The sequence below is a fragment of the Pomacea canaliculata genome, linkage group LG7 (genome assembly GCF_003073045.1).
Source record: "Pomacea canaliculata isolate SZHN2017 linkage group LG7, ASM307304v1, whole genome shotgun sequence".
NCBI classification, from domain to species: Eukaryota; Metazoa; Mollusca; class Gastropoda; order Architaenioglossa; family Ampullariidae; genus Pomacea; species Pomacea canaliculata.
Window position 1 is genome coordinate 9,119,048 of NC_037596.1, and position 22,373 is coordinate 9,141,420.

The 22,373-nt window shown below is 36.5% G+C and overlaps 2 protein-coding genes and 1 long non-coding RNA gene across 11 annotated transcripts in view; all 3 read left to right on the plus strand.

Moving 5' to 3' along the window:
• The window catches only part of LOC112567941 (cubilin-like), a 33,649-nt gene extending 30,155 nt beyond the window's left edge, over positions 1-3,494 (plus strand). For all 9 annotated transcript variants that reach the window (XM_025244854.1, XM_025244853.1, XM_025244852.1 and 6 more), the window contains 3 exons: positions 468-641; positions 1,045-1,080; positions 1,450-3,494. In XM_025244854.1, the coding sequence (XP_025100639.1) occupies positions 468-641; positions 1,045-1,080; positions 1,450-1,499 (260 nt within the window). In that variant the 3' untranslated portion in view covers positions 1,500-3,494. The remainder of the gene's footprint in view (positions 1-467; positions 642-1,044; positions 1,081-1,449) is intronic.
• Positions 3,495-6,413: 2,919 nt separating this feature from the next.
• LOC112568508 (deleted in malignant brain tumors 1 protein-like) lies at positions 6,414-12,205 on the plus strand. Its single transcript, XM_025245817.1, has 9 exons — positions 6,414-6,505; positions 6,995-7,117; positions 7,373-7,408; positions 8,209-8,244; positions 8,517-8,601; positions 8,813-8,922; positions 9,228-9,401; positions 10,875-10,907; positions 12,114-12,205. Exons 2-9 carry the CDS (start codon positions 7,066-7,068, stop codon positions 12,203-12,205), a joined length of 618 nt encoding a protein of 205 aa, XP_025101602.1. The 5' UTR covers positions 6,414-6,505; positions 6,995-7,065.
• A 2,760-nt stretch (positions 12,206-14,965) lies between these two features.
• Positions 14,966-16,736, plus strand: LOC112567947. Its single transcript, XR_003099949.1, has 4 exons — positions 14,966-15,073; positions 15,746-15,832; positions 16,012-16,118; positions 16,582-16,736. It is a non-coding gene; the product is annotated as an uncharacterized LOC112567947 (long non-coding RNA).
• The last annotated feature ends 5,637 nt before the right edge of the window (positions 16,737-22,373 follow it).

Here is a 22,373-nt window from a genome sequence, read left to right on the forward strand (position 1 = left end):
TTTCTGGAATCACATCGACAGATGTTAAAATATGGTTGTTATTTGTCATGTAAAGTGTAGATCGCACTGCGGACAGTGCATGTCACCAATAAAGTAATGATTGGCAGTCAGGGATTTAAATCGTCTTTTGGAAAAAAAATTTTTTCCTGCGGATGGCACATGTTTACAGGACTACTTTGCGTGATATTGCTTTAGTTGCTGGTTGAGGGAAAAATTATGATTTCCCTCCATTCCCACAAATAAAAATAAAAAAAAATGCTATATAAATACGTATCATTATAAACAACTAATGGATTTTTTAAACCCTGCCCTATGTTTTTCTAAACACTCATTTCCTTTCGGATATGTATATCATATTATATTGTGCATCTTGTAGGTAAACATCTTATCATTATAAAATATCAGTAATTGAGTTGATTACAAATGCCGATGGTAGAAAACTCAATAAACACACTGTACTATCACAGGTATATCTGAGTCCTCCCCTACACTTGTCACGTTCTATGGCATGCCACTTCAGACAGTCTACTACAGCTCTGGACAGTACATGTACATCAGGTACACCGGCTACGGGTCTGTCAACAACTCCGGCCTCAGGGTCACATACGAGGCTGTGAATCAACAGTCTGTACCGACATGGGGTGAGTACCTTCATATCCGGGTACAATAAGATAAGATGGCATACACTATTTTCCGTTGTCATTGTAGCGTTAGCCTAACATGGCCAGAACGATTAATTTTATTATCCCGACTTAAATATAAATTCATATGTATGGTGTATGTATGAGTTGTTTGTATTTTAGCGTCAATTTTGTGGTAACCTAAATCTTTCAGTCTTCCTATTATGTAGATGACACTTCCAAACAATAGTTCAAGAGGTCACACTTGGAGACTTTATATATTTTTATGATTAAACTGAGGGACTAAGTGATAGATGTTATTCTGTGTGTTTTGCATTTGTAATTCTTTGTCTATTGTGGGTTGTGGGCCTCTTTTGCGCTACCCCTAAGCCATCATTTATTATTTTTTTGTTGTTGTTTTCAGGTTCAACAACTACAAGCACAGTACCAAGAGCATCTGGTAGGTCACACGGCATTGTTTCACACACTTTGGTCAGTTCACACGCTTACACATGTATGAAGAGGAAAACGAGCAGAGACATCAATTGTACCTCCTTATAAGAATCTTATTTTCCTCTTGTTTTATATAAGGATGCTAAACAACGCTCTTACTCAACTGTAATATATTATATGGTATATGAGATCTGTAATATTAATGGTTATAAAATATTAATTTGAACATCTCATCTATAGGGTGTTAAGGAATATTATTTCCAAACATGAACAAAGGTGAACATATTATTAACTTATAAATAAAAAAGGCTTTTTCCAACATGTTATTAGGATGTTAAAGAATGTTATTTTCCACCTGTCATTTATCTTTTTACAGACCCCTACACCTGTAGATGCTCGTGTGTCTCTACCTGTTCGCCCCCATAATGTCATCACCAACAACTGATTTCTGGAGGTTATACGGTGTCGATTAAAAGATGCTCAAATGACAGCCTCATAATGGTCGTCAGAACACATCCCGATCTGACCTTTGATTCAAGACCCTTAATTTTGCTTTTGTTTGTAATCAGCACCTACTTTACCTACATTAAGAAAAAGCATTATTTTATACAAAAACTGTATATATATATATAAATAAAATATATACATTGTGCTATGGACAAATCCTGTAAACACTTTAGATAAAGAACACAGCATACTAAAGACATCACCTGTAGACACTTTAGGTAATAAATACTGTATACTATAAATGTAAATGGGGACAGGTTGGGTATTAACTAGTGTCACGTGATAGATTCCAAGATTCCAATTTGTAGGAGTAGGCCTGAGCCCATTTCAAGAGGAACCAACAGAAGCCATCATAATTAACATTTTCATAAACTTTAGTGTGAAAAAATACAGTTAACTTTTGATAGTACAAATATCTAAGATGTACGGCAACATTATTACTTTACATCCTAACATGGATAGTTATTGAGATTAATTATGTAGATTGATTATGTTCCCATAACTATTTAAACTAAATGGAAAAACTATAGAATTGAACTAAAGCAAAGGAAAATCTACAATCTACGATTCAAATTAAAAAATTAGGCATTTCAGAATGTATCAGATTGATTGATCCTTTATTACTTCGAGGGCATAGCTTCAGCAAGGGTGTAAGAGCACATTTAAAAACTGCTTTACATATAATCCAGTAATAAGTAATGTCAAAACCAGTTATTCTCAAATTCTGTACTCAAACACACACACACATATATAAATACACTTCAAAAAGCAGCATTTGTGAATATAACTACCCTCTCATATACATATATTGCTTATACACCATTATAACAAATATCAACACCATATATATTTACATCATAAAGGAGAAAACCTTCTCACAGTCTTTGGCTATCAAAAAAAAAACTTAGAGAAGGTGGGGGGGTAAACAATTATCATGTTTAACATATACGTTATACTCTATGAACTTCCTGAATGTAATGGGCTTTAATTAAAGCCCACAACTTTTCTTATCTCCGATGCGTTGTAAACAAAAGAGGCAAGATTTAAATTAATTGGCATTGTTATCTGACATCACGAGTGTGAAATAGAAAAGGTAGGGTGTTTAGAGTATTTTTGGTGCGGTGGTAGACCAGTTGTGCGCCCTGGCCAAACACTAATCAACAAGAGTCATAAGGTCAAAGTTTTTGTGCGATATCGAATTATCATCCTCATGTATTAAAAAAGCTTGCTTTTGGCAATATTATTACTCTTGCAGCATATCTTTCAGATGAGTGAGGGAACTATTTACTATATATATATATGCAATTTTCTTTACTGTTTCTAATCCTGTTTAGGGTGCTTTGCTAATAGACTTGATAGGTTATTGCTATGTTTTCTATATCTGGTTTTATTATAGATTATGTTTAACATGCTATTTTTTGTAGCTGATACTTTACCATCTGTTTTATTGATTTCTTTACTACTTACACCGCTTAATTCTGTTGTTTTAAATACATATCTACCCTGCCTACTAGTTTTAGCTGCATAAGTAAACATCTTTGTATTTTTGATGCTATGGGACGTTCACAAACAATTTAAACAGTCATCGAAAATAAATATGAAGGACTACTTAGCCATCACCTAAACTATATTATTACTATTTCTTAACTATGAAGATGTATTTCAGCTATTTTATCTGTATTGATGATGAGAAGATCAAGTGCTGTATACTTTTGATTATCGTTACATTTCCTGAAAAATGTACGTCACTAATATGTCTTATTGTTTATGTTCTACTGTGACAAGAAGGTCCACAGGAATAGCTACACATTTTCATTATGTTGACTTTTTCCAGATTGTAATATCTCAAAAAACAAGTAATCAGATTTTAGTTCAGCGGAAAAGTATGTGAAATAAAGGGGTTCGCATGCACAATATGGTTGTACTTTCATTTCATCATAATCATTGATTAGTAGATATACACGGTGGTTCTCATTGAGATATCAGTTCTACTCATCTGCTTGACATGGAAGATAACTGGTGTGAATGAGTCAGTGAATGAGCCAACCCGCTCTTGATGAGCGAGTAATGACGAGAGCATGAGTAACAAGCTTTTCTCTAATAGTTAAAAAAAAGCAATGTATAGATAATAATATTTAAATATTGAATTTTATCCGTCGACAGCAAGACACCGCAAAAGCCGCAAAGCCCTGACAGCGACGACTGATCACTGAGAAGTGTGTGCGTTGATACGTTGTTTACCGACTGTAGACACGGTGTACAGCTTGGACACGGTCTGGTTGAATTGCTTATCCTTCTGTTTGCAGACGACTGGTGTTCATCTCAGTGACGTTTGTTTTTTATAAGACCTACTTTTTTATCTGCATCCAGGGTATGGGCACCCCTTCATTATCAATACACAATCACATATGGAGAACTTGGACGATACCAACTCTTGTCAACTGTTGTATGAGAACTGTCAAACTATAGCTCCGACTGACGAAATGCCTGTAGATTGTATACATATGTAAGCCTATCAATTATTGTTTACTCTTCACGCACAAGGCCAAAAAAAAACAAACAAAAAAACTGGGTGACAAAAGTCAGAATAACCCTACGATCTATGAGTTTTATTTCGACTACACTGAGGAGCTACACTACAATGTTTCTTTTTACTTTTAAACTCCGGTTGACAGATACCACCCGGCAAACATGTGAAGGTGAATCACAGCGGACGTGTACAGTTAAAACGATCTCATAAATCCACCCTCATTCCAGAGCTGTACTTTAATTACATCAAAGTAAAAAAGCTTCAGGGAGACTTTAATGAGTTTCTTTCTAGGAGTGAGTTAATTAAATAAAAAATCGTTTGGTACAGGATAGGGCAGAGAGTACACAAAAATATCTTGGATAAATATTAGAGGACGGAGTTGTCATTGTTTTCTTTTGTCCCCAGTACACTTTTTCTCAGCTTGTTTTAAGCATGTTACCACATATAATGAAAAACAAATTTCTGCTCAAGTACTGTCGTATGATAACCCTCGAAATAGTGGAGGACAGGTCTCTGAATGTTTCGCAAACTGCAGTAGTATGTCTGTTTGTCCGTTTCCCCTTCCTCTCATCAATTAAGACACAATTCATCGAACAGACTTGGAGCAACTGTTCTTACTTCAATGTAATGTACGGCAAGGAAAGCTTGAGATATTGCCCAAAGTTTCGGGCCGTTTCAGTTCTTTCTTGACGCTCAACAGCAAAAACAACAACAACAACAACAACAACAACAACAACAACAACAACAGTGAGTAAACAAAGTGCTATGGGGGCGTATGGTGGACAGCGTGACGAGAGGGACCAACATCTTAAAAAACATCGAGCCTCCCTGGTAAACCCTTACAAATTCCGCCGAGGGGCTGCGAGAGGTTTCATATTCCTGTAAACCTTTGCTCTATCTCTCTCTATATATATATAAATAAATTTCTACTTATCGTGTGCAAAACATGCGCTGATTGTAACTGAATAATGATGGAAACATGAGCAACAAAAAATGCAACAAGAAAAGGTGTCCGTATAACCAAGCAATATACAACTCACGTAAAAGAAAGGCTCATAGACGCACATGTTCAGCTGGTGACAGCTCTGAGGGAACTGGGAACTATGTTAAAGAAATCTGCTCCCCATGAACAAAGTTACATCTTGATTTTTGGACTGTTTTGAAGACAGAACTCTCTTATGTGTCCCTAAAGCAGCGGAAGACAAGGCAGCTCGTGTCTGAGATCTTTTTACCTTTTTATTTTGTTTTAAAGGAAAACAATAGACCCCACCTGTCGCTGTATTTGTGTTAAAAAGAATTTTAAAACAGGCATTTTAAAAAGGTATCGTGCATGTACATGTTTCCTTTTTTGCAAACACAGTGCATACTTATACGTGTGTGAGAACTTGGATCTTTCTTCTGTATTTCATTGAAAAGCAAAGTTTTTGCATGTCTAAGCGCCCAGTGGACATGGACCCTGTGTGAGCGACCGCCACCTGCTGGCCTCTCAGGTAACACGGTCCCCTCCTGTTGAGACTCGTTGTTTAGACGTGTTCACTGTGAAGGCAGCACAGTAGTGTCCTCTTATCCAGCCCAAAGTTCTTACTTGATCACTACAATGTATCCTCCTTCTGTCGCTCACCCTACGTCTAGGTGATTTACGTTCTAATCGTGATCCTGGTGGAATTCCCACGTGGGGTGGAGGCTTGTAAATCAGGCTCTTCCTGTACTGAATGATGCTGTTTGCTATTCATGAGAATTTTTCTTCAATCTCAGTCTCTTTTCAATTCTGCTTATAAAACCGCACTTCATTGTTTAAAAAGCCGTTTTTCTTCCTTTTCAAGGTTTTCTTGCAAGCCATCTTATTTTCTTTATAAGCCTGTCCTATATTTTAACTGTGGTAAAAAATATTTATATTAGAGTACAGTAGAAGTGAGTGGTAGGTCATGTACCAGAATGTACTTTGTCGACTCATCTCAGTGGCTTCATACCTGTTTACGTATATGAATTCAACAGATAAGCATTCTACACGAATAATAACTCCAAAATAACTTACACTTTCTTGCAAATAGAATTCCAAGATAGCGTGATTACCACTCCCATAACACCTCTCATTCACTGTCTTTATGTTATTTGCTGCATAAAATAATTTCGCAGAAAAAGACAATAGACCAAGAGCAGAGACGCTAAAGCGCAGTCGTGAGTTCATTTACATACAATACCTACTAGAACCGACTCACGTAACCTCGATAAATCACTTTGCCTAGATTTTGGGACACTAGAGCCAGTGTGCAACACCTGTAAGAGTGCTAGCAGTCCGTCGCCAGGTGTCCTGTGGGCAGGCCTGACACTGACTATAAAGTCCACTGCGAGCGGCAGTTCATTGACACCTTCCTCAGATTTACCTGACGTACAGGTAAGACCGGCTCCTTCCTTCACTCTTTTTCTCTTTTACTTTCTTTTACACTTCTGTAGAAATAGGTTCACAAGTTTTATATATGTACATACTTTTTTTCCAGCAGCGTGCGTCTTTTGTGAAAATATTACAATAACGATGTCCAACAGTACAATGGTCGGCTTCTGTGAGGAGACCTCACTCTCAGCACAGAATGACCCTAACTCTTTGCCATCAAATGTCTTTCAAAGACAGAAGGACACCAGCATAGCATCAGATAACTATAACACAACCCCAACTCTTTTCATTAAATTCTGCTATAATACAAAATGACCACAGCTCTTTGCCATGAAATGTTTCCATAAAACAGAACCACTACCTCTCATTTTGAAATAGTATTTACATGTGTATTTTTTTAATGCATTTCATGTATTTTACTTTTTTTCGCTTAATTCCAAGGCTAAAATGACTTTGCTTTAAAAGAACAATTTCTTTAAATCACCTTGGCAGGTAGCACTGCAAACACATTGGCTTGCTCCTTGTTACAACTGCGTCCACATCCTGACCGTTGGTTGAGCAGCATGGCGTTAAGGATGCTTGCCTTGGGAGCCGCCGTGCTACTTTTTTTCCAGAGTATGTTAAAATTTTCCTTGCTATTTGCAAGACAAAAAATGGTAACAGGTTTAAAAAGTGTCGTACAATGACCGATGATTGGGACGTACATTTATTTACGGATGCTATTCTATTATCAGTTTATTTGTTTAGCGTTAGATATTGTATCTTTTCGGTTAATGCAATATAGTATAGTTTACCATTCTTCTGGAATCTTAATCCCCACCTTGAATTCCTATGATTGTCTCTAAACTTTTTTCTAAATTTATTTTATAGGTCCAACACTCGCTTTTATAACAACGAGACCGTCAGGTAAGTTACGTCTACAAGTCGTTTAAGTACATTATTTTGTGAGGGTTTTTTTTTTGTCTAGATGGTTTGCAAACTACTTGAATGAATAAATTTAGTTCTCTCATTGGGTATGAATACTTGATTTTTTAAATCTGATGACTCAGATATGCAGGTGCTTACTATAAATATCTAATTTATGGTCACATAGGTTACACTACTACAATTTGACAAAGTTTAGAGATTTTTTTTAGTGGCATGTGGTAAAGTTTAAAGATCCTTATTATAAGTACGGCAGACGACGCTGGAGCCCGATGTCGAGAGGTTAATTAAAGCAAATTATGTAATGTTCATGAGTAGTGATCATCAGGCTGTTTAACTTGAAGTTTTATTGTTATTACAGTATTTCTTTTACATGAGATGTGATCCTGAGTTTTATTCATGATGAAAGATCTTCGATGCTCCTGAAGCAACTTCACTGTTGCTACCACTAATCATCTCCCATACCCATGACTTATTTTAGGTAGATCACGTGACCAATTATATCATTGTTTCTACATCGGTTTACAGCTTCATTTTTCTCATTTCGTAATTTTCCATGTCACAAATATTTGTGCAGTATTGTTCAGGCGAGTCACGTGACATTTATTGAGTAACGATTCTCCTTATTCTAGTCAAAATCTTTCTCATATTCTGTCATTTTTAGCTTCCGCATGACTTGTATGAGTGTATTCAACCAAATATATAACAGAAGACAGATTTTATATTTTTGTTTCATGTGTTTTTAGTCGTAACATTTTCATGTTCCTTATTTTTATTCCCAGATGCCCCTTTCCCGTCTACAATACAAAAGACATCAGGTGAGGGATGCATCGTTGAATATGAATGAATCTTATTGTAGTCTATGTGTGCTGGGAGAATGGTCTCGGTGTGTGTGTGTTTAGAAAGAGAGAAAACATACTAAACCACGTGTTGTCCTTTGATTTGCCCTTCTTATTATTATTTAACAATGTTACGTACGTTTCTCAGGCAGTTGGTCAGTGTTTATTGGGACCAGTGAATTCTAACGAACCTCTTTTATTGACAGTTCTGCCACAGTAATGACAGGTAAAAAAATTACTTTCTTGTGCAGTGTGCAACAATGATTTCTATCTATCTGCTGTTCCCGGGCAAGTTGGCTTCCTGACGTCTCCTAACTACCCGTCTGATTATTACAAGTGAGTTAATGTTAAAAGTAATTTCTTCAATTCACGCATTATTAATTTTTTATCAATCAACTGAACTGCCTGTTAACGAGGGACACATTTATAGAAACACCAGCTTTTACTGTGATCACAATATTGTGCTGATTGAAGATGTTCAGTGAATATGATTTCTATTGTTGGAATTCCGTACACAACATCAACTGTTTTCTTGTTTACTGTACAGCAACTCCGACTGTCGGATGGTGATAGACGCTGGCAGTGGTTATGTTGTGAAGGTGACTGTCATTGATGTCAGTCTGGAGAAATGTTGTGATTACTTGGAGTTATATGATGGTAATATGACAGACTTGCTAGTGTTTTAAAAGAAATCCTTATTACCGGCAATGAGCTGGTGTACTGTCTATAAGGTGATAATTATTGTTTAATTTACTAGTTGACTTTGTCGTCTCTAAGGATCTCTTATGCTCCATTCTCTGGTGTAGGTCTCTTGTGGGTTGTTAGGTGCTTTATAAGTTGAATTCAAGAATCTTTTGATTTATTAAAAATAAAATAAAATATGTTATTGGATTATTTGATTTATTCACAAATTTCAATGTATATGCTAGTACCTTATCACTCAGAAAGACTTGGTGTGGCAGGCTACCGGGATGGGAGCACACCGCCCATTGCCAAGATCTTCTCCATGCCATCGGACTCCGTCTTCTACAGCAGTGATCAGTACATGGACATCATCTTTCACAGCGACGAGTCCGACACCTTTTCTGGATTCTGGCTGGCATACGAGGCGGTTGACACGGAGTCGGAGGCATCTGGTCAGTAGGATTTTATGAGATTAATTGTGGTCTGTATTCAGAAAAGAAGGTAAATAGCAATCACGCGTAGAAAACTAACTAAATAATAAAATATTTGCAACATATTTACTTAGGTCTGCCACCTTCAGCTAAAACAACTGTAATATAAAGAGTTCGCCTTGATAAGCTGCATCTTTCCTAAACTTTCTTATTTAATGTTCTTCTCTCTCATACTATTGAACAGATATGGATCTTTATTTTAGGTTTGCTTTCTCTCTATATATATATATACAGTGGAACCTCGGTTAACGAACTTAATCCGTTCTGGAAAGCTGTTCGTTATCCGAAATGTTCGTTATCCGAAACAATTTTTTCCATAAGAAATAAAGGAAATAGATTTAATTGGTTCCCAGCCCCTGTTGACTCGCGAATATTTGAAAGTTACAGGCTATATTAGTATATAGGTATTTGTTTTAATGAGAACAGTTATAATGCAGTATAAATGGAGTTAAATAAACATAAAAACATTAACGAAAGCATTTAAACATCAGAAAACTTGCCGTTTTGACGACGTGGGTGGAAACAGGTGTGGGTAGGATGGGGTGGAATTACTGCTTTGATTCCCCCTCCATGAGCACACGTGACATTATAAAATCGGGGGTGACTTCCCTTTTCTTTAACTTTGAGGTTAAAGGAAAAAACTTGTCCAGTGTCTGTTCCTTCTGCTTTTTTGTAAAACTCTTCGGTAATACGACATCGCATATCCGACAGACGCATGCCACCTTAATACTTTGAAATCATTTTCCTTTTTCAATTCAATTGTTATCCGCTTCCTTGTCATTACCTCACTACTATTAATTGCTCTTAATCTTCTTTGGAGCCTTTATTGAGGATTATCTTATTAAAATAAAGCACAACAATCACTAAATAAGAAGGATGCGCATAGATAAGGAACGACCAATCGTAACTGTGTCTCGAGCGCGAATGACGACATGCTGGTCGGTCACGTGTGGTTCACGTGGCTGTTCGTTATCCGAAATTTTGTTCGCTATCCGAGACAAACTTTTCACGAAATTTTTGTTCGTTAACCGAAATATTCGCTATCCGAGGCGTTCGCTAACCGAGGTTCCACTGTATAGTTATACAAGATTTGTCTTTCTCTTTGCGCCAATCCTAGTGTCGGTGTGGCTCCATCTAGTTTCGTATGTGCATTTATTTTTCTATCTATAGATATATTTCCGTCTAAAAGTATATGATTACGGATATTCCGCGGGCACTATTTCATTTATGATTGCCATAATATTTTATATCTGATTTTCTCATCTTCATTTAATATTAAAACTCTCCGCTTTAACTTTTTCGAACTTCTTTCTCATATTTATATGTAGACAATGATAATAGGTTTATAATGAATAGAATATTACTATCCAAGTAATTTTTTTAATGGGTGCATTCTCTGTGATTATCTTTTATATGGTTTTGTTCGTTTCACAGAACCAACACCACCTACTTCTGATGCAACACCAGGTGAGTCCCTGACCTTTATTTAGCACTAATTCTCATTATTGCAGTGAAATATTTCTCTTATTTCATCACTTGACTTGCTACTACTCTTTATTCAAAATACTTTAATGGAAAATGATGTGGTATATGCGTTTTTCCTTCTGATATATATTTAAAGAATAAAATTGTACGGCTTATTTGTGTATTACAAAACTATACTAAAACGGGCCTAATCGCGCACAAGCCTTTATTTTGACTCAAACAAAAACTACACTAAAACTCGCATGTCACGAGACTTGATTCTTTCATCAAAATGCATAATTAAGCATTTTAGTTTTATTTGTCCTCCCGTAGTCAGGATTTACCAGAGATACACAAGATTTTCAGTTCAGGTACTTATTTCTGGATGACTGGTGAACGATTATACATACACGACTTCACACATTATGTATGTTAATTAATGTTTGTAATCAGTTGTATTGTAGGTCAACACTTTTTTTTTAGCTTTGTTTCTTCACTTTTCCATATTAATTATGGAGATGAGTCAAATTCAAGGAAACGCCTATCGTTACATACAAACAATTAAAATTATAGGCATTAAAAAGTTGTGCTATTACACAAATAAAGTTTTAAATAAATTATTTCAATGGACATTTTCGTTCTTTATAAATTACGACAAGGTAAAATTTGCTTTTAACTGATTACCTAACATGCTGTTTTAGAATAATAATTATAATAATTATAACAATAACCAGAGCATCAACAATACAAAGAAGGAAACAAAAATGCACAATAGTAATAAATAATTCATCCTCTTTACATTACGGACAAATGTTTTTGCCACCCCTACAAAAGTGTGTTGAGTGGTCAGACGTGCCTTGATTGTGACACAAAAGCAAAAAATATAATTAAACACATCCTATAAAAACTGTACAATGATGAATGTCATAATATTTCGAAGTATAAATAATATTGTTTGAATCTCAAATGGAATTTCAAGTACGTGCTGTGCTTCTAACTTTCTTTATTCTTTATTTTTGGAAATAATTATTTGCGTCTTAGTGATTAATAAAACTTTTATTTAGAATAACCGCTTGAGCTTTTTACTTTGTCATATTCTTTGAGACATCTGAAAAAATGATGGATTTTATTTTGTTATTATAATAAACCTCTGTCATGGGCATTTTTGTCTTAGCGATGACCAAATGAAGAACTTACTTTTCTGTGCAGTGTGCTCTGCCGATGTTTCACTTCTCTTTGCTGTACCCGGGCAAGATGGTTACCTGTCGTCTCCTAACTATCCGAGACCCTATTATAAGTAAGTAGATATTTCCAGTAATAGATGACATTTAATTCTTTATTGATGGGCTAAGAAGATATTAAACTATATAAAAACTTCAAGCAGGAACTTTTATATAAACCACCATACATAGTGGTATTTTACAATATAGTGCTGATTACAGTTGCTTAATGAATAAACTGTTCCTAGTATTCTGATAATTTAGTCTTACCGGACTGCTCTCTCACTATTTTCTTTATATAACTGACAATTGCGACTGTCGGTGGCTGATAGAAGCTGGAGATGGTTATTGTTGTGAAGGTGTCTTTCATTGATGCACAGTCTGGAGGATTGCTGTAATTTCCTGGAGATTTTTGATGGTACGGAGTTTAAAGTTAATAGTTTCTTTGAATCATTAGCAGTTCCATTCTTGATGCCTAAAACTTTTATATATAAACCCTATTTGTGTGTATGACTTTTGGTTCTATATATATAACTCTTAGGACATTTGTTATAGTTTATTTATAGTTGTGATCGTACTGTTTAACTTATATTTTTGTCTCTAAAAGTATAGCATTTGATTTGTTCACATGGTCCAATGTACTGGAGGTTTCTTTAGTTCTTAATACTAATAAAAACATAATTTTTGCGACAGGAAACTTGGAATCTAATGCACACGCATTCTCATGTCGTTCAGTTATGTCTTCAAGACAGTTCGTCTACAGCAGTGGGCAGTAATGTACATCAGGTTTTACAGAGACACTCCGCCAAGTTCTACGGCTCAGTGTTCAGGCTGACATATGAGGCGTTGACAGGAGTCTGTGTACGTCTGGTCAGTGTGTGCTTGTCTTTATTCACTAACAATGTGGTGAACCATTTTTTCTTTTGTATTTTTATACATGCCTTTTGTCTAAATAGTAATAAAAACAACACACACGAAACTGTGAAGTTAATGGGAAGTCCGATGTGTGTACTCAGTACACGTGTAAAATCTTCTACTTCCATACTATTGCTCATATACGCATTAAATTGCAATTTTTCAAACTAGTCTGACATCGTTGTCTCCCAATCAATCACAATATTTTAAAATAAAATCTTTGTCTTTGTGTTCACCGATTACAGCTATAGGACTTCGACAAGTCTCGAGAGGTTCTGGTTAATTTACAGTGGAATCTCGGTTGCGAACGCCTCGGATATTGATATATTTCGGATAACGGAACAAAGCACCGTGAACCACACGTGACGACCATCATGTCTCATTCGCGCGAAGGACACAGTTATGATCGGGTAGTATTTCTGTGTGCATCCTTCTTTTTTAGGTGATTTTGTGAAATAAAGTTCAGCCTTCAGAGGTTTTAGAACTCCGTATCGAAGTATCAGAGGGATCACACGCTGGTAGGACAGACCAATTGTCTAAGTGTTGTAGATTATTTTTCCCAATCACTGTTTATTGCTGGTCTTTAGTATGCGAGACCTACTACTACTTAAGTCAATAGAATTCAGTGAGCCCATATAATTGATAGCTCCGCATGGGTAGATGTTTCACTCTTTGAAGCATCACATATTATTGGCTATAGATTTCTAGTTGGTCAGCAATCGAGTCATGTGACATTTATGTAGTACTTACTCTCCTGTTGCAAGTTAGAAACATTTTTTTGTGTGAATTATTTAGTTTAGTTTATGCTCTTATTTAATGCCATTCTAATATATAAAACACAGTAAAAACTCATATCTGTAGTCTAGGAATTCATATACCACGTTTTGTATGCTGCTGCTCTTAATTCCCCAGATTATGCTGACATCTACAACGCCCAGCTCCATCTGGTGAGTGACGTTTGTGTGCCCAGACTTTTATGAAGTTATGTGGATAGGTACTATTGCTTCTGGATATTTTTCCCGATTACTGCTGATCAAATTGGAAGAAAATGAGTTTCTAGCAAGACTGACAAATTAGAGGAAAGGGCATTTTCACAAATATAGAAGGGGATATGAGGGTTAAGATCAAACTCTAAGAAAATAATAACGAAAGCAAAAATTAAACGCAATCAAGGAATAAGGAATGGTAGAATACATTTAAGGAGAACACAAAATTTAATGCATCTTCAAATAGTTACAAGGCCCACTTTCTGTGCAGTGTGCCCCTGTCGGTGTTTCACTTCTCTTGCTGTACCCGGGCAAGATGGTTACCTGTTTCTCGCTGACTACCAAACCCCTATCATAAGTAAAGTAGATATTTCCAGTAAAAGTTGACAATTTAAAGCATTATTTGGAATAAGAAGATACTAAACTATGTATAAACTTTATAAACTAGAGAAACTGTGCCTGTATTGTGATAAGTTTAGTCTTAACACCGGCTGATTCTATTCTTTATATGAATGCACAGCTTTGCCGACTGTGGTGGCTGATAGAAGCTGGCAGTGGTTATGTTGTGAAGGTGTCTGTCATTGATGTCAGTCTGGAGGATTGCTGTGATTCTTGGAGATATATGATGGTACGAGTTTAAAAGTTAATATCTGAAATCATTGCTGGTTTGCTGTTCAGTATAATGATACCTAAACTTTTTTGTGTGTTTCATTTTGGTTTATAATAACTCTTAGGGACATTTTTATAGTTTTTATTTAGTAGTTGTGATTGTATATTGAACTCATATTTTTTTGTCTCTAAAGTGTAGCATTTTGATTTGTTCACAAATGTCATGGAGCAGTTTTTGTTCTTAATAACTCAAAAACACATTTTTGCACAGGAAACTTGAAATCTAATGCAACACGCATCATAGGTCCAGTTCCATTCTTCACAGTCGTCTACAGCAGTGGGCAGTACATGTACATCAGGTTTTACAGCGACAGCTGTACGTACTCAGGCTTCAGGGCTGACATCGATGCCGTTGACCAGGAGTCTGTGTCCACGTCTGGTCAGTGTGTGATTGTCTTTATTACACTAAATAATGTTGGTCAACATTTTTCTTTTGTATTGTTACTGCGTGCCCTTTTGTTGTCGCTAAATATAATAAACACACACACACACAGAACACACACATACATAAACTGTGACAGTTAAATAAGTCCGATGTGTGTACTCAGTTTTCTTAGTTACAGTCGTAAAATATTATACTTCACACTATCTGCATAATAACATTAAAATTGCAATTTTAATAGTCTGACACCGTGTGTGTTCTCAATCACAACACAATATTTTAAATAAAAATTATTCTAATCTTTGTTACCTGTGTTTACAAATCTAGCTAATAGGACTTCGACCAAGTCACGAGGTTCTTATCATTATTTTTATTGTTGTTGTTGTTGTTTTTGTTATTATTATCATGTTTAATATTATCACCATTATTATTACGTCTGTTGTTTTTTGTTGATAAGGTCTGACATTTAATCACTCGGTCTCTAGGGGGCATTGTTATAAAATGACAATCTTCTTTCCTTTTTCCACCTACAATTGTATAATAAGCATTGTGTAAGAGATATTCCTCACAGCCCGTTTTATTGTTATCGTGCTTCTGCTTCCATTTATTATTTGGTTATTTTAGTGGACAAATGTCTCAATGATGACCATCTAATGCTTTCCCTAACAGTGTGTCCTGTCAACGGTATGTTCTGTCTGCTCTTCCTGGCCAAGTGGATTACCTGAGGTTCCCCAACCACCCGTCTAACCATTCCAGGTAGGTCATCTTCGTCACGTGACAAACAATACCTTTCCTATAGCTTCGAAAAGTATCAAACAGCTTCAGTAAATGTCAACACATCCAATATCATTTTGAATCCTTTATATAAGAAATGTTTTCTTGTCCTGTAGTTTTTGCTGTCGTGGTAGTGTAACACACATTATGACTTATTGCAGTAGCACCCACTGCGAATGGCTGATCAACTCTACCAGTGGCTATGTCGTCAAGTTTACTGTCTTAGATGCCAGTTCAGACATCTTTTATTACATCGAGATTTTTGACGGTAAGAGTGTTTATATTTTGATGCCATACAATCAAATTATTTTAATCATATTATGGTGATGTTACTGTCTTGAGTGCAAAGGTTAGCGCCCGACACCAGTACAGTGAGGACTTGCTGCCCTGCGCTCAGATCCCGAGATTGTTGTTGCTCTGCATTGGCACATGTTTAGATATTGGTTGGTTTGCAGGCAATATATCTTTAATGCTCGCCGCCCACCCACCTTGTCCTGTATTCAAGAACCACTTAATATATTGATACATAGGACATCTACAATGTTTAGTTTTTAGTAATTAGTAATGGCATGCTGTGGCTCTTTATCAAATTTGTTTTTCAATAATGTTTTGTTGTTTTATTTATCTTGTTGTAACTTAGTTAATGCTCTTGTCATTAAATAATAGAAGCTCTAGATTTTATTACAAATGCCGATGGTAGAAAACTCAACAAACACACTGTACTATCACAGGTATGTCGGAGTCCTCCCCTACACTTGTCACGTTCTATGGCATCCCACTTCAGACAGTCTACTACAGCTCTGGACAGTACATGTACATCAGGTACACCGGCTTAGGGTCTGTCACCAACTCCGGCCTCAGGGTCACCTACGAGGCTGTTAACCAACCCTTCGAACCCAATCCTAGTCAGTACCTTTCATTTATATCGGGGTACAATATAAGAAGACACAATACTTTCATTATCATTCTAGCTCCTGTCTGAAAGAACCAAAGCTATTAGTTTTATTTTCTAACTATACATGCAAGTGTGTTTTTTTCTATGTGTATGTGTGTGTGTGTGTGTACATATATCTGTATGTACTGTTTGCCATTTTTGGTGTCTTTTCTTCACACTATCTCTCAAAGACATATGTGTTATAACACAGTGCTGTCATTGAGGGAGAGGCAATCATAGTGTACAGGTGTGTGGGTACACAGATGTCAACACGGTGCAGTGACAAACAGAATCATTCCAAGACCATTTCCACACAAAACGTCCCAAAGAGACAACGCAAATTTAGAAAGCAGCTATGATAGTACTAGTAATTAACTAAATTTTGTAAAGCTTAAAGTTCATAAACACGAGTCGCCTGCATTAAATAGTTGTTAAAGTTTGTTATTTTTCCCTTTTACCTAGTCCAACAATCCCAACCAAACCCCTCAGACATCCGGTGAGTCACACATTGTTTTGTACACTATTGTTTGTGTGTGTGCGAGGGCGCTATGGAGAGAGAAAACTAATAGAGCTTTCATTTCTGGTGCTTCACAGTTAAATACAGATATAATGCTGAAGAATATAATTTCCAATGTGCTTTTATCTTTATCTTTTTCAGACCCCTGCACCTGCACATGTTCATGTGTCTCTGCCTGTTCGAGCCCATGATGTCATTACTGACAACTGATTGCTTCTGGAAAAGATGCGGTTTCAATGAAAATAACCTGCTGACATAACACAAAGTCTAAAGTCATTGTCAACCCAAAGCAAAATGCTTCAAAATGTTTTCCTTTGTTTTCGGGTGAATAGTAAATTGCCGTGTCGATGTATAATCAATACCTACATCAATGCCTAAGCATCGTGTGTTAACCATGTTTTATATATATATAGATAATTATAAAATATGCACACACTATACTATAGCCGTTGTTGCAAACATTACACAAGAGATAGACAGTAGGCTATAAACATCGTTTCTAAGTATTATGTACAATATAAAAAAGAGTAAAGAAATCAGATATCTCTTGCGAACAATATATTATTTTGGTATATGTGCACAAAAAGGTACTGTAGACCTTAGGTAAACACTAGACATGACATACATATAATATACTACTGACATCGCCTGCAAACACCATATATTACATACACACTATATGTAAGATGTCATTTGTAAACACAATATCTAATTTACACAAGTATGCTATGGATATCGCTAGTAAATATTATATCTATATAGTCTTTTATTATATATTAAATTTATTCATCATATATTTACATTTTAAAATGTACTCACCACAAATCATTTTAATACAATATTGAAATATAAAAGACCCAGTAATAAGTGACTAGAGTTTTTTTCTTGAAAACTTTGCAATTCAAAACCTGAATGTTTAAAACTTTCATTTGTTGAAACATGGTTGTTGGAAACCTACGTAGATCCACAGTCTTTTCCAAAGGTCATGTGGTTATTACTTGTGTACGTTAGACCATAGTTCACTGTTTAGTCAACGTGTCATATTTGAGAACTCTTATCTTCGTGTATCTGTTGTTATTGCGGCAGTGTTGTTACTATTGCAGCACAACATTGAAATGAGTGAAGAGAGATTATTAGTATGTAAACAGAATATATTATTGTTATGAAATGAGCTGATTTCTATCAAAACAACATTGTCAACTATTCTGTACTGAAAACATACACTTTTTTTTTAAACCTTTATTTAACCGTTTTGTTATTTAGTATATTTTCAAGTTTCCATTCCTTTACGTTACATTCGATTGAACATTTCCGTTTTCTATAACTGTTTTATGCTATAGCATGTTCTTTAGCATATTTGGCTGATAATTTACCTTATCTTTATTAATTATCTTCTACATCTTTACTATTTACATTTTTTTTACTATGTGTGTCATATTAAATAAATTTCAGTTTTCTTAAACGTTATATCAATCTTGTTGTTATTATTGTTGCTAAACTTCTTTAAACAGGGGAAATATATGTCATCCTTCCAAGAGTTCTGGATCATGATATTAGTTGTGTTGTTTTAAACATTATTTCTGTCCGTCAGTAATGTGAATACTAACATCAGCTGTAGCAATACTATAGATTATTAGAACACACTATTTATTAAAAAAAAACTAATTACAATATATACCAATTGCTAGGCATACACACTGAATATACGTTTTAAAAATATTAAGTCACTCGAACAGTATTATGAATGCAAGTACACTATTTATTATTGTTCAGTGTGTTGGAAAGGAAGAGAGAGTGGCTGGATGAAAGTCAGAGTGTATGTACGGTGTACACTATACCCTCGTCGTGTACAAGTATAATAAATCAGCTATGGGTTGCTGCTGACATAAGTGACGTAATACAGTGTGCAGTGTACATGATACCCGTGTAGCTTCTAACAGTACGAGGGCCCGCAACTTACAGACGACAACCGCCAACGTAGGTGGTGTTAGTGGTCGGGGTGGGTGGCCCTCCTCTGGTCCGCGCTAGTTGTAGGCTGGAGTAAAAATGTTTGTTAATAGCATCGTTTGCTGTAAGCGTGTGTGATTGTGTCTGTGTGTGTGCGTGTGTGTGATTGTGTGTTTGTGTGTGTGTGGTGTGTGAAAGAAGGAAGCTAGAAAAAAAAAATTGAACGAGACTTCTCGGAAAGACTCTGTGCGAGCGGAGCAGTTAATTAGCCTCGGGTGGCTGTAGCCGGTGTACGGCTGAGTGTTACTAGCGGTGTAGTCAGGTGAACAAGCAGACGTCGAATAGTCACGAACAGTCACGTGTCGTCCCTGGGGTGGACATCGTGTCACCTCGGTAGCAGTCGTCGCTCTGTGCCGGTTGGCTGATCAAGTGGAGCAGTGAGGATTGACAGTCAGACGAGAGTCTTTTCCTTTAGAGGAGAGAATCCTCAGCGTGCTGTGACTGTCGGGTGCAGACCTGCTACTCACCTAATCACTGACGTAAGTAAATGCAGAGATACATACATTGATTTATATCCACCTCGCCAAGTAATCTAATAGGTAGTTAATGATAGCAGCAGGTTCCTCTCACCTCTCGTATAAAGAAAACATTTTTTTAAAAAGAATTTAGCAGCGTCGTAGTGACTTCTAAACATTTTCCTTCCTTCCTCTATCCGCTAGTATTATATGTAACCAACGATCCTTTCCTCTAGCATTGAATTTCTTCTGAATGATCAGCCTTTCCTTTAGTTTCTTTGACCCAGCTAGTGTGGAAATGTTAGAAAATAAACGTTTCACAAATGAAAGCGTAATATACACGTGAATGTACTCTAAGGTTACTGGTTATGTATTTTGTTCATCAGGTTTTTAATAATGTCTTCTACATCCTTTTCTTGCCTGCTAGAATGGTCAATAATAAAGACTCGCAATGATCTTATGTACCGTCTGAAAAGAAAAACAAGAGTTGCACTCAATTTCATGATATTTGATGTATTAAAAGAAATAATGACGAGCATTACAGACAACTCTTTCTCAGAATTGTCTACGTTTCGCAGCTTTCGTTTTGAATTAAGAAATGACAAAATTTCGTTCTGGCGATAATCGTCTGGGATGACCTCCCGTGTCAGTCAGTACTCCACTGGGTTGCAAATTTTATAATCAGGAGCAAAATCTGATCACTACGCAATCTCTGTTGGCATGCACCCGTTTAAAAGACAATGCACCCGTTTAACACACATCGTGCCCACGTTTCGTGACCTAATCCGTGCTGGTTACTGAAGGAGGTGAAACCATATCGGCCTTTACCTTTAACCTGCTGGCATGTCTTAGTAAAGAATGTGTCACCTAAGCTTCTTTCAAATTCGTTTCATGGAATTTTTTATGAGACCTATCCTTAAAAGCAGTTCCTTGTATTGCCTACTGCGTACAAGCGTACTACTAAAGCGCACCCGGTTATTCAGGAAGGCTAACCTTGGTTTTCCATGTAATTTAATCGGAACAGATGTAGTTATTTTACAGGAAATAAACTAAAATAAAAGACACTTTAATATTACTATTTCGGGGTAATTTCGCGAACATTGAAAGGATTCTTACAAAGAAAAGACACTATTGTTAAGACAAGGTTTTTTTTTTTTTTAGACTAGCAAAGACAAGCAAAGCTTTAAAATTCTCTTGTGAAAGCATGGACAGCTATAAAATATTATTAAAGTTTCATAACCATATAATAAGAGCTCTAAAATGTCTGAAGGACCTATAGCCTGAATGAGAGCTGCTCGCCACTCGCCACTAATCCTTCCACGTGATAAGATAAACCACCTGACTGTTCAGTTGTTGTTACTCTCGCAAAGTTTGCTGACATAGTCATTGACGTCGTTGGCCTCGTTCTGGGAGTTAATTGAGAAAAAGTCCTATGCTAGCCATCCAAGCGATAAAAATTCATGGTTGTTATGATAAGGACAAGATCAAGGAAAAATCCGGTATAGAGACCCGTACAGATATTCCTCTCCCCGAAACGACACCCGTTTTATTCACAAATGGCGAACGATACATCACACAGTGAAGAATAAAAGGCAGGAGTGTACAGTTGGATTTGCATTTACTTGCACACTGAAGGGGTCGGTTACATACCTGAGGATGTACATTTATAGGTTGAAACCCTCAGGCTTCTTCCTTCAATCGTCTTGATGCATGAACTAGTGAGTCGTCAGAGCTGGCTCTGTAGTTAGTGTTAGCCTAGTTAGTGTAGTTACAAGTTTTACGCTAAATAGGCAGGGACACCACTGAAACAAACAATAAAAAGAAATTTTTAGAAACAAGTAAACAAACTTAATGTTGAACAGTATTTACAAAGTAAACAAAAATCCGTTTATTTAAATAATAATTAAATTAAAAGTATATATACAGAGAGAGAACTCTAAAACTTGGAAAAACCAACCCTCACTGTATTGCAAACAGACCCCAACCGTTGCGCCACCTGACCGTCGGTGTTTAATTAGATGGGCTTGTAGATAAGTACACACACTTCGATGTATCTGCTTTACAGTTCCAGATAACCTGAAAGCTTTTTTTCTGAAGTAAGAAACGTGTGCGGACGTTTCGCCGCCGGACGTTTCGCCGCCGGACGTTTCGCCGCCGGACGTTTCGCCGCATTATGTCAAAGAGAGAGAGAGAGCTTACTTACTTCTCAAAGAATGAAAGTAACTACTAGATTACACAATAATTCTTTATTTCAAACAAATTTTACACACAGACTTCACAGACAGTTCACTTTGATTGTCACAGATTATGCGCAACAGCTTTGAGAAAAAACATTGATACAATGGCGAGAGAAATGTGTGAGCTAACGGTTCACATGAGGAGGGATAGTGAGAGAGAGTTCACTGATACATTGATACAATGGCGAGAGAAATGTGTGAGCTAAGGGGCGTCACACACTTGACTTCGGCTAAAGGTCCCGCGTGAAATGCCGAAATGAAGTGCCCCGCGCCGAAACGTCCGGCGGCGAAACGTCCGGTCGGCAAAACGTCCGGCTCCGAAACGTCCGGCGACGAAACGTCCGTGTACCAGTAAGAAAAGATTCTGATATCT